General features: G+C 47.8%; 1 protein-coding gene across 1 annotated transcript; it reads left to right on the top strand.

The window, feature by feature from the left end:
• Positions 1 to 6,995: 6,995 nt before the first annotated feature.
• On the top strand, positions 6,996 to 9,346 carry LOC126987071 (SCAN domain-containing protein 3-like). Its single transcript, XM_050843732.1, has 3 exons — positions 6,996 to 7,616; positions 7,722 to 7,970; positions 8,118 to 9,346. The coding sequence occupies exons 1-3, from the start codon at positions 7,011 to 7,013 to the stop codon at positions 8,808 to 8,810; spliced, it is 1,548 nt and encodes a 515-aa protein (XP_050699689.1). The 5' UTR covers positions 6,996 to 7,010; the 3' UTR covers positions 8,811 to 9,346.
• Positions 9,347 to 13,052: the final 3,706 nt, after the last annotated feature.

Here is a 13,052-nt window from a genome sequence, read left to right on the forward strand (position 1 = left end):
TCCACACCTGGCCCTCCCCTCCTTCCTGTCCCAAGTGTAGCCCGTCCACACCCTGGCCCTCCCCTCCTTCCTGTCCCAAGTGTAGCCTGTCCACACCCTGGCCCTCCCGTCCTTCCTGTCCCAAGTGTAGCCGTCCACACCCTGGCCCTCCCTCTTTTCTGTCCCAAGTGTGGCCTGTCCACACCCTGGCCCTCCCGTCCTTCCTGTCCCAAGTGTAGCCGGTCCTCACCCTGGCCCTCCCGTCCTTCCTGTCCCAAGTGTAGCCGTCCACACCTGGCCTCCCTCCTTCCCATCCCAAGTGTAGCCCATCCACACCCTGGCCCTCCCCTTCCTGTCCCAAGTGTAGCCGTCCACACCCTGGCCCTCCCCTCCTTCCTGTCCCAAGTGTAACCTGTCCACACCCTGGCCCTCCCCTCCTTCCTGTCCTAAGTGTAGCCCGTCCACACCCTGGCCCTCCACTCCTTCCTGTCCCAAGTGTAGCCCGTCCACACCCTGGCCCTCCCCTCCTTCCTGTCCTAAGTGTAGCCCGTCCACACCCTGGCCTCCCTCCTTCCTGTCCCAAGTAGCCCGTCCACACCCTGGCCCTCCCTCCTTCCTGTCCCAAGTGGCCGTCCACACCCTGGCCTCCCTCCTTCCTGTCCCAAGTGTAGCCCGTCCACACCCTGGCCCTCCCTCCTTCCTGTCCTAAGTGTAGCCCGTCCACAACCTGGCCCTCCTCTCCTTCCTGTCCCAAGTGTAGCCGTCCACACCCTGGCCCTCCTCCTTCCTGTCCCAAGTGTGGCCGTCCACACCTGGCCCTCCCCTCCTTCCTGTCCCAAGTGTGGCCGTCCACACCTGGCCCTCCCCTCCTTCCTGTCCTAAGTGTGGCCCGTCCACACCTGGCCTCCCCTCCTTCCTGTCCCAAGTGTGGCCCGTCCACACCCTGGCCTCCCCTCCTTCCTGTCCCAAGTGTGGCCGTCCACACCCTGGCCCTCCCTCCTTCCTGTCCCAAGTGTAGCCTGTCCACACCCTGGCCCTCCCCTCCTTCCTGTCCCAAGTGTAGCCTGTCCACACCTGGCCCTCCCTCCTTCCTGTCCCAAGTGTAGCCCGTCCACACCCTGGCCTCCCTCCTTCCTGTCCCAAGTGTAGCCCGTCCACACCTGGCCTCCCCTCCTTCCTGTCCCAAGTGTAACCTGTCCACACCCTGGCCCTCCCCTCCTTCCTGTCCTAAGTGTAGCCCGTCCACACCCTGGCCTCCCTCCTTCCTGTCCCAAGTGTAGCCTGTCCACACCCTGGCCCCTCCTTCCTGTCCTAAGTGTAGCCCGTCCACACCTGGCCCTCCCTCCTTCCTGTCCCAAGTGTAGCCTGTCCACACCTGGCCCTCCCCTCCTTCCTGTCCCAAGTGTAGCCGTCCACACCCTGGCCTCCCCTCCTTCCTGTCCCAAGTGTGGCCCGTCCACACCCTGGCCCTCCCTCCTTCCTGTCCTAAGTGTAGCCCGTCCACACCCTGGCCCTCCCCTCCTTCCTGTCCTAAGTGTAGCCCGTCCACACCCTGGCCCTCCCCTCCTTCCTGTCCCAAGTGTAGCCCGTCCACACCCTGGCCCTCCCCCACCTCCTCTCCCAACTGGAGCCCGTCCACACCTGGCCTCCCCTCCTTCCTGTCCTAAGTGTAGCCCGTCCACACCCTGGCCTCCCTCCTTCCTGTCCCAAGTGTAGCCGTCCACACCCTGGCCCTCCCTCCTTCCTGTCCCAAGTGTAGCCTGTCCACACCCTGGCCCTCCCCTCCTTCCTGTCCCAAGTGTAGCCCGTCCACACCCTGGCCCTCCACCACCCGCACACTCACCCTGGGGGCCTGCACGCCGAGGGGCTCCTCCTCCTCCACGAGAAACACTGCCAGGGCACTTCAGGGCACGCGGCGGACCTCGACCTTGATCTTGATGTCACAGGGGACTTGTTTGCTCTTCTTCTTCTTCTTCTTCTTCTTCTTTTGACCTGTGCCGCTTTGTATCGCTTCTTAGGTCCTCCTTCTTTCGTTCCGCTTTTCTTCTTTTTCACTTCTACACACTTTTCAGTATACATCACTTTCTTAAGCACTTCATCCTGAAACTTAGGTTTTCTGTCCTTTTCTTTTCCAGATTTATTTGCCTATGTGCTTTGCTATTTTCCACTAGTACACTTTTCACTCCACTTTTACTGTTCAGATCTTTTTTTCCAAACACATGCCAAGAAAATTTTTGTGTGAGGTATTAATTTCACTGCTTCCTCCTTACTGCCATATAGTCCTAACACGGTACTCCTCCGTCTTCCTCCTCCAATCTGCTATGCCTCCTCTATCCCAATAATTTCCACTACTGAAGCCAATAGCCTTTGCCTCTCCTCTTCATACCTGTCACAGGCCACTATCAGGCGCTCTATTGTTTCCTTTTCCCCTATACACAAGCTACAGTTTTGGTCCTGCTCGTCTCTGCTTCTCCCCTTTACTTCTAGAGTTCCAGACCTTGCCTTGAACAGCAGCTTACTCCCCCAGTCTCCCCGGTACCAATTTTCTCTTTCAGGCTTTTGTTTTCTCTTGTACCATTTTAAAGTCGACTTTTCTGCTGCTCCTGCTTGCCATTTTTCCAGGCCATTGGTGGCAATGCATTTCTTGATGTCCTTAACCCTCATTCTGTTCCACTCATTTTCAAGATTTTCTCCTCTTCCATCTAGCTATTTCTTTTTCCCTGAGGATGTTGTTCTGTCCTCTGTTATCACCTTTTTTACCCATCTTTCTTCACTTAGTCCTTCGATTTTCTTCATAAATCCCATCTTGCCCTTTATAATTCTCTCCTTAAATGTACTCCATCCCATTTCTCCCCTTAAGGCCTCTACGGCTGTGCATCTAGGAGCACCCAGTCCCCATCTGCCCATGGTGTTCTGCACCTTTTCTAACCTTGCCAGGTCACCTTCCCTGTACTCTGTTATTTCTGACCCGTACAGGCAGTATGGCACTATCCCTTTCCACATACTCCTGCCTACCTCGTATTTATTAATAGTCCTGCTGCCTGCGTTCATGATCATGCCCACCATCCTCCTGGCTTTTCCTTCGTTTATTTTCCTTGGTTTCTCTCCTCCTACTCCTTCTTTGCTGACTTCCAATCCCAAGTATGTGTACTTCTCCACTCCCTCTATTATGATGTTTCCCAGGACCCACTGGCTATTGGCATTGTTGTTAAATTCTATGGCCTTACATTTCCTGGCACTGAATTTCATCTTCCACTCCCTCCCATACTCGTTGGTAATCCTCAGTAGCTCCTCCATATCTGCCTTGTTTTCTGCCATGAGTACAATGTCATCTGCGTAAGCTAAGCACCCAAGTTTTCTGTCTCCTACTCCTACTCCTTTTCTGATTTTCTTATTTTCACCAGGAGTTCTTCTACATAAAAGTTAAACAATGTTGGTGACATCACACATCCCTGTCTCACTCCGACATTGTTCTCCATCCAGTCCGTGGTGGTGTCTCCCAAAGTGAATTTTAGCATATTTTCATTGTACATCTCCTTTATCACCTCTGCCACTTTGCTATCTATTCCAATGTGCTTTAACAATTTCATTAGCTTGCTTCTGTCCACTGTGTCATATGCCTTTTCAATATCTATAAATATCAGGTACAGCTCTTTTCCTTGCTTCTTATTTCTGTTTATTATTTCTTTAAGAACCAACACATTTTCCAGCCCTCCTCTTCCTTCTCTGAATCCACTCTGTTCTTCTCCCCACGCCTTGGATTCCTCTGCCCACATTTTCAGTTTTTCATTCAAGATTTTTCCAAATATCTTTGCCATGATGTTCATGACTGAAATGGGCCTATAATTTTCTATTTCCTCCTTAGGTTTCCCTCCTCCTTTGTGAATCAGTGTTACTCTGCTTCTTTTCCAGTCTTGTGGGATCTCACCCTCCTCCAGTATTATTTGGAACATTTCATGCAGGATATGTTTGAGTCTTTCTCCTCCATATTTTATAAATTCACCGAGCACTCCATCCGCTCCGCCTGCTTTTCCATTCTTTATACCTTTTAGTGCTTTTTCCACATCCTTTAGTTCAACTGTAACACCTCCCATTTCTTTTTTGTCACTGTATATTGTTGGATCTCCCGTTTGGTCTTCCTCAGTGTTGGTCTGCACTATGCCCCTCCAGTATCCCTCTATTGCCGTTCTTATCTCTTCATCATTGCTGGTTTCTTTTCCCTCTATCCTCAGCTTCACTTCCTGGTTCGTTTCTCTACCTCTCAGGTTCCTCCGCAGTCTTTTCCATCCCTCTTTCTCTCTTTCTCTTGGAGGCATCTCGTTTAGTTTCTGAGCCTGCTCCTCCTCCCATACTGCTATCTTCTTACTCATCAGTATCTGTGTTTTCTTTTTCTCCTTCTTATAGGTGTCCCATGCCTCTTGCCATTTTTGTCTGTGCTGCTCCCCTTGCTTCGTCATCATTTTGCTCAGGTCTCTCTGCTTCCTGTTCTCTTTTTTCCTGGTGCTCCATGCTACTTCCACCTCTTTGTCCCACCATCCTTTTAGCCTTGTCTTCCCTTCTTTGAATCTTTTGTTTCCAACATTTTTCTTTGCTTCTTTTAGTATTGTTCTTTTTATTCTTTGTTCCCACTGGGTTATTGTTGCCTCCCCTTTCTCTCTGCATCCCTGCATTTGTTCATCCAGTCTCCTGCTATATGTCTCCCAGTCAGCTTCTGATAAATTCCACTTTTCTCTCCATCGGGTCTTTTTTTCTCCCCTTTCTTTCTTCCCTTCACCACAGGTTACCCCTATCAGCACATGGTCTGAGATGTCAATTTCTTCATTTTTCCAGATCAAGCACTTCTTTTTCATCACTTCTTCATTCACTAAAATGTAATCTATGGCTGACTCTGCACCTCTGTCTCTCCATGTAATAGTGTTTTCCAGTTCCCAGTTTTTAATTCTTAATTTTCTATTTTCTGCAAAATCCAGGATCGTCATCCCATTTATGTTAGTCCTCTCATTATTGAGCCCAATGTGTCCGTTTAGATCTCCCATAATCACCCACTTCTCCTTGCCTATTTCCATGCCGATTTCTGTCATTAGATCAAATAGTTTCTTGTTTTCTTCATAGTTTTCTGGTCCCTCCACTCCCATATACACCACTGTGATCCACCACACTTCTTTCACATCCTTGATTTTTACCGTGATAATATCTCCTTTTCCATGGGTCAGCCAGTTTTCCATTTCTTTGCATTACTGCACTTCTGACATACTCCTGCCTTCTTTCTCCTTCATTATTTCTCCCACGCCGCCACCTTTCTTTTCTCCAACCTTCCTTCCTTTTCCTATGCATGTCCATCCTCCTTCTTCCCATTTGATGCTATTGTGCCAACCTGTCTCTCCTACTCCAACGACATCATACTCCTCTCCTTCCTTCAATACAGTTCTCCATTTTCCTTCGTTCCAACCCCTTGTATTAATGAAGGCCAATAGCATCTGTCCTTTCTGCGCCTTCTCCTATCTCACTCTTCCTCTCATTCCTTCCCTCTGCTGGGCCCATTCCACAATGTTCCACCCCATCCACCTTTTTCCCAGGTAGGAGAGGTGAATGCCGTCCCTTCCCCACACTTCTCCCCAAGGCATTCCCTCCCACAGTTGTAGGCCATCACAGCTCCAGTCCTCTTGTTTCTCTATCAGTTTCTTGTTTATCCACTGTCTCTGTTCTTCGTATCTTGTTCTCTCCTTTCCCCACCTCTTTGTCAGGCCAATGATCAATGGCTTGTTTATAACTTTCTCTTTTAGCATTTCTACCACTTCTCTTATCATTCTTAGAGTTCTCCACTCGCTCACTTCCTCCAGTTTGTTTCCCCCTCCTTAAGTAATTTTCTAACCTGAAATAAAGCCACTTATATTCACTTATTCAGACATTTGTGCCCTTTTTTCCCAGCACTGCGCGAGGAACACTTTTGCCAACTTTACCATTCTTCTTTCCGTTTCCTTTTTGTCTCCATACAGCCCCAACACCGTGCAGATCGCCCCGTTTTCCTCCTCTAGTCTCCTAGCCCACTCCTCTCCGCCTATTACCATCACTACTCCTGCCACCAACTCCCCTCTCTGCCTCTCATAGTTGCTGCATTCCACTATTAGGTGCCAGGTCCGCGGTTTTCCCGCCCAATTGGGCTGTTTTTCAACGAATTGTGCGTGAAATTTTTGGTGTTGGCGGGTTGGCGGTTTTTGGGCTCTTTTTGGCTCTGTTGGGCTGGGTTTTGGGCTTGTTATGTCAAAAAATACTAACATATTGTTTTCTTACATGCTAACTCGGGGGTCAGGGAGTCAGACCAGCTGGCAGCTGCCCTAAGCCACAGGGTGATGGGTGTGACCTCGCGGATCTCCCCAGGGGGATTATCGCGAGGGCGCAGGACCTCATTAAGGCCGTCCTTGACCCTAGAGGCTAGGCCCTGCCTATTATTAAAGCATTAAGAGGGTGCAGCACCAGCAGCAGCAGCACTGTGTGCTGAAGCCTGAAGTCAGTCCTTTGTCGTCTCCCATACTGAAAGTCGTGAGCTGCTTCCTGCTTGCTTTTTGAAGTGCGAATACTTTACTGTGTAGGCGTTCACGCGTTCCTCAGTGATAATGAGCAAGTGGGCAAAGTACAGTAAGAAATATAACAAGGAGTGGAGAAAGAAGATGGGCTCAAAGAATGGATCTTAAGTGTTCCGGGTGACGAGAAACATGCAGCTTGTAAATTTTGCAAGACTACAGTGAGAGCTCATCACGCTGACCTGGTGAATCACAGTAAAACAGAAAACACAAGAAAAATGCCACCCCGTTCTCAAACATGAGGACCTTATTCCAGTCTGGAATATCCAAAATAAAGGCCAGCAACGCCGTGAAAGCCTCGGAACTTAAATTAGCAGCGCATATTGCTTGCCACTCGAGCATCAGGACTGTTGATCACCTGGGTGAGCTTGTTAAAGACATTTCATGCAAAGATCTGTCCCTACATAGGACAAAATGCACGGCACTTAGAACAAGGTGCTGGGACCCAGCATGTTCAGTGATTTACGTCGGGACATCGGTGACAGTGACTATTCGCTAATCATTGATGAAAGCACTGATAACACTATGAAAAAGAAGCTGTGTATTGTAGTGCGCTACCCAAGCTACGAGAAGAAAAGAATTGTAACATCATTCGCAGGACTGGTTGAACTCGAGAGAGGTACTGCTGAGGCTGTTACAACAGCCTTACTTGAGTTCTTGGAAAAACATATGAAGCTGGACGTCAAGAAATGCATTGGCCTGGGAACAGATGGCTGTAACACAATGTCAGGAGCACATAACTCAGTGATCTCAAAATTGCGGGAAGTAAACCCGCATGTAACACACATTAAGTGCATATGTCACTCTTTACAACTATGCACTTCATATGCAATGAAAAAGTTGCCCTCCCACCTTGAGTATATGCTGTCACAAACCTACAGATATTTCTCTAGTAGTGTTCTCCGCCAACAAAAGTATGCAAACCTATACTCTACAATCAACGTGGGAGAACAGCCTCTCAAGATTCTGCAGCTGTGTGATACACGATGGCTTGCAATTGCTCCATGCCTGTCGAGGATCCTGCATCAGTATGACGAACTGAAACTTCATTTTGAGGTAAGTTTTATAGCATGATAAAAAAATATGTGAATGCATTTAGATCTCTCTCACTGCATGTATTTAGTAAATAAGATACTTATATTGCGCAAAATCTCTTTTCAGATTTCCAAGCACGAAGACTATGCTGCCGACCTGTTGTATCAAATGTACAAAGATCCAGCGAACAAGGCGTTCTTGGCGTTCCTGAACCCTATTGTGTCTCAGGTGAACAGAGTGAACAAGATGTTCGAGGCTGATCAGTGCAATGTCAGCAAACTACTTGCAGAGCTGATATCCCTTTATCAATCCGTCCTCATTCGACTCATGATGCCGAGGACCTTTTCTTCACAGCAGGCTGTGATAAATTTTGATGTGAGTTAAATAATTTGCTAGTAACTTAATGGTGATGACACTATAGCAATATTATAATTAATATTTCTTCTAAGAGTATCATCATGCTCATTATCGATCTAATTTGCTATTCTTTTTTACTTCGACTTTGCACATATATTTCTTCAGGTGGACGATGACCGCAACCACCTGCCTTTGCAAGCAGTGGACATGGGTGTGCAGTTCAACATAGAAGTGGGACAGAGCAACCTGGATCCTGGAATTGTCACCACCATCAGGAAACACGGGCGTGACTTCCTCATGCAGCTTCTCAAAGAGCTACAGATGAGGTTGCCCTCGAATGTACAGCTTCTGCAAAGCATGGATGCTTTGAGTCCGGAAACAGTTTTAGGGATAAGAAAACCAAGGCTGCAGGAACTGTCTTTCCTTCCCAAGTATAATGGAGACATTAGTAAGCTAGATGAGCAGTGGCAGAGGCTGGGGACTGTCAGTTGGCCTAGAGATTCTGTTTTAGATGCAGAAAAGTTTTGGATGGAAGTATACGGCCACACAGATGCTTCAGGAGAGAAAGATTTTAGTGAGGTTGGGAAATTTGCTTTGTCACTTTTAGCAATACCTGTTAGTAATGCTTCAGTAGAGAGAGTATTTTCACAAATGAACCTGGTTAAAAGTAAGCTCAGAAACAGGATGCAGCAAACAAGTTTAGAGAACACCCTGCATGTCCGCGCATTCATGCAGAGAAATGGCATCTGTTGCCATAAGTTCACTCCCTCACAAGAAATGCTGTCTCTGTTTACCCAAGACATTTACTGTGTAGATAAGGCTAATGATAACAGTGACTATATTGATATTGATGCATAGGACTGTGTAGCTGTGTAGCCCAGCCTGCCAGCTGGGGTGGAATGCAAAAAGCAAATTGCATGTTTAAGGTTGCCAAGATACGGCCGCCACACGTACTTGCATATTTTATTTATTAAACACCAAAGGAAGCCTAAAACTACGCGAAATTACGTCAGTAAATGGACATTCATTTATTAGTAACTTTCGAGGAGTTTTAAGCTTCCTTTGGTATTTAAAATATAGAATATGCAAGGTAGGGCGGCCGTAACTTGGCAGCCTCAAACGTGCAATTTGCTTTTTGCATCCCGGCTGGCAGAGCTAGGTAGATACCCAAATATAGTGCCATAATTTTTCCTTTTCACCGTATAATTATGAATATTTACTCTGTGCATATTATTATCTAGATCTCAATAAAGTACGTGTCCATTGTCTGCCTTTGTCGCGTAAGTATTCCTGTATATATTATTAAAAAAATTTGGGCTCCTTTTGGGCGGTTTCTAGAGGTTACATTGGCGGGTTTTGGGCGGGTTATCGGGTGGGACTGGGCGGGAACGTGGTTCGAGACCTGGTGCCCCGTCCTACAGCTACAGTCCTGGTTTCCCCCGTCCCTGTTCCTGACGTTTACCTCCAGGGTTCCTGTTCTTGCTTTAAACAATAGTTTGCTCCCCCAGTCTCCTACATGCCAGTGTACTCCCTCTGGTTTCTGTTTCCTGCTGTACCATTTTAGCGTTGACTTGCCACTCATTCCTTCCTGCCATTTGACTTGTCCGTTCCTTTCTACTGCCTTCTTCACATCCCTGATCTCCATTTCATTCCACTCTTCCCTCAGGTGTTCTCTCCTTTTCCACCTCTCTAACTCTTTCCCCCAGGTGGACTTGTTTCCACTTTCTTGCAGTAATTTCTTTGCCCATCTCTCCTCACTACTCTTTTCAATTTTCTTAAGGAAGCCTAACTTGCCCTTTACAATTCTTTCCTTGAACGTACTCCATCCCATATCTCCTCTGACGGCCTCTACCGCTGTGCTCCTAGGGGCTCCTAATCCCCACCGGCCTACTGTGTTCTGAACCTTTTCTAGCTGTGCGATGTCCCCTTCTCTGTAGTGTGTTATCTCTGATCCATAGAGGCAATATGGTACACCTACTCCTTTCCACAGACTTCGCCCTACATCATATTTGTTTACTACTCTATTGCCTCCATTTATTATCATCCCTGACATCCTCCTTGCCTTCCCTTCATTCACTTTCCTCTGTTTCTCCCATTCTATGCCTTCCTTGCTAACCTCCATTCCTAAGTACATATATTTATCGACTACCTCCAGCACGTTGTTTCCTAGTACCCATTGGTTACTGCCTCCACTACCAAACTCCATAACCTTACATTTTCTTTCACTAAATTTCAGGTCCCACTCCCTCCCATATGCCTGAGCTATGTGCAGGATCTCCTCCATCTCCTCTTTCCTCTCCGCCATCAACACTACATCATCAGCGTAAGCCAGGCACCCTAACTTCTCTCCTCCTATCTCTACTCCTTTCCCGGCTTTCCTGATTCTCACTATCAGCTCCTCGAGGTACATGTTGAAAAGCGTCGGGGACATCACACAGCCTTGTCTGGCTCCTACATTATTTTCTAACCACCCAGTAGTGGCGTCTCCTAACGTGAACTGCACTTCATTTCCCTCATATAGGCTCTGTATTATATTTACTATCTTGTCATCTACACCTACATGTCCTAGCAGTCTAATGAGCTTTTCTCTGTTCACTGTGTCGTACGCCTTTTCAAGATCTATGAATACTAGGTATAACTCCTTCTTCTTCAACTTGTTCCTTTCAATAATCTCTTTTAAGGTAAATATATTTTCCAGCCCTCCTCTGCCTTTCCTAAATCCACTCTGTTCCTCTCCAAGCACCTTTTGCGTCTCTATCCAGTTCTTAAGCTTTTCGTTTATTACTATTCCAAACACCTTTGCCATGGTGTTCATGATAGCTATTGGCCTATAATTTCCTATCTCTGCTTTATCCTTTCCCCCTCCTTTATGTATTAGAGTTACCCTGCTCTTTTTCCAGTCCTGTGGTACCTCCCCTTCCTCCAGAACCTCCTTGCAGATATTAAAAATAACCTTCTTGACTGCATCTCCTCCATACTTAAGGAATTCTCCGATAATGTCATCTGTTCCTGCCGCCTACCCATTCTTCAACATTTTCAGTGCTCGCTCTACCTCCCCTATTTCTATTCCCACCTCCTCCATTTCCTTTCTGTCACTGTAGATCACCATGTTCTCTATTCCTCTATCCCCTGTATCTATCTTGATTACCTTACTCCAGTACTTTTCTATTACTGACCTTATTTCTTCCTCTGTTCCAGTCTCCCTGCCCTCTGTTTTCAGTATCACCCTCTGATCTACCTCTTTCCCTCCTAGGTTCCTCTTCAGTCTTTTCCACCCTTCTTTTTCTCTCTCTCCTCGGGGTAGATTGTTTAGTTTCTCTGCCTGCAGTCTCTCCCAATCAGCAATCTTCTTATTAATTAAGATCTGTGTCGCCTTCTGCACCTTCCTATAACTGCTATATGCCGTCTCCCATTCCTGTCTGTGCTGCTCCCCTTCCTTCTCTGTCAATTTCCGCAACTTTCTTTGCCTTCTGTTTTCTCTTTTTCTATCTCCTATTGCTTTTTCTACACTTCTACACTTTTTTCACACTTCTGGATGACACATGTGTCCCCATTACCCACGATGAACTCCTTCTTGCCGTCAAACATGGCAAGTCGACAGCCCCGGGCCACGACGGGTTGACTTACGACATTCTTAATGCCTTACTCGTTGTGCAAGGTGACAACCCCCTGCTTGACCTGTTCAACATGTCGTTTGCCGCAGGTTGCCTCCCCCCTCCGTGGAAAGCTGCATTGATCGTTCCCATCCCCAAGGGTGATGGCACCTTTCGCCCTATCTCCCTGATGAGCTGTGTGTGTAAACTGTTAGAGCGGGTGATCTTGAACAGACTTCTCTATAAGCTGGGGGACCGGCTCTCCCCAAACTTACATGGGTTTATGAAGGGCCGTTCCACAAGTGACTGTTTTCTTAAGTGCCTTAGTAATCCAGACGTGAATTGTCGCGCTTTTGTGGACTTAAAAGGGGCCTTTGATAGGGCCAACAAGGATGTCATAATGGAGGAACTCACTCTGCAGGGTGTCCGTGGAAGACTCTTAAGCTGGATCAGGGACTATTTGTATGGTAGGAGGGCGCAAGTGGTCTTCCAGGGTGCTACCTCCACGGAGGAAGTGTTTGAGCTGGGCACACCGCAAGGGGGTGTCCTCAGCCCCATGCTTTTCAACATTTTAATGGACAAAATTGCTCGGTGGCCCTTTCCGGGCAATACTCAGGTCATTATCTATGCAGATGACATCCTTGTGCAATGCAGCAGTCCTGCTCTTCTCAGGTTAGCTTTGGAGCAGCTGTCAGCGCTGTGTGAACCAATGGGCCTTGTCATCAATGAAACTAAGACGAAATTTCAAGCCAGTGGGAGGAGAGTTTCTCACCTGCCCAGCGTTAATGGCACTCCTTTAGCTAGAGTTCCTACATACAAGTACTTAGGCGCCCCTGTCAGCTTCCAGAAATCTGTGCAGAGCGTCACTCATGTTCAGGACATCTGCCTTCCTAGGTTAGCTCCTCTTAAGGTTTTGGCTAACAGGGGCCTTGGAGTCGGCATCCCTGTCCTCAGGATGTTTTACCTTTCTGTCGTCAGGTCCCTCATTGATTATGCTGCCCCTGTTTTGGTACAGTTTAGTGCGGCACAACTTCACCCCTTGGAACTTATTCAAAATGAGGCCATGCGCCTCATTCTGGGATGCCCCAGAACTGCAAAACTTGAGGTCATGAGGGCAGAACTGAATCTGCCTCGTGTTGTGGACAGAATCTGGGAAATTACTTGTCGCACCGTCAGCCGCCTGCTTCGTGCTGGTGCAGTGCCCCTTCACCAGGCACTGGTAACTCTGCACCGTGACTCCAGGGCTCCTGTTACCTCCTACCTTAGGAAAATTTATCTCATGTTAGCAGAGACGGGTGTGTTAGAAGCGTGCTTAGGCCTAGTTTACTCCCCGGCCCAACCTGCCTGGCCTCCCTATCGTGTCAGTGTAGACGTTGAACAACTACCTTTCCCTAAACGTGATTGGCTTCCCCATGTCCTCCAGGATCACTTCATGGTCAAACTGTCCAAGTACCCCCATGTTCGGGCTGTCCATGTGTACTGTGATGGCTCCGTTGATGGCAGCAGG

This window comes from Eriocheir sinensis, chromosome 64, assembly GCF_024679095.1.
Source record: "Eriocheir sinensis breed Jianghai 21 chromosome 64, ASM2467909v1, whole genome shotgun sequence".
NCBI lineage: Eukaryota > Metazoa > Arthropoda > Malacostraca > Decapoda > Varunidae > Eriocheir > Eriocheir sinensis.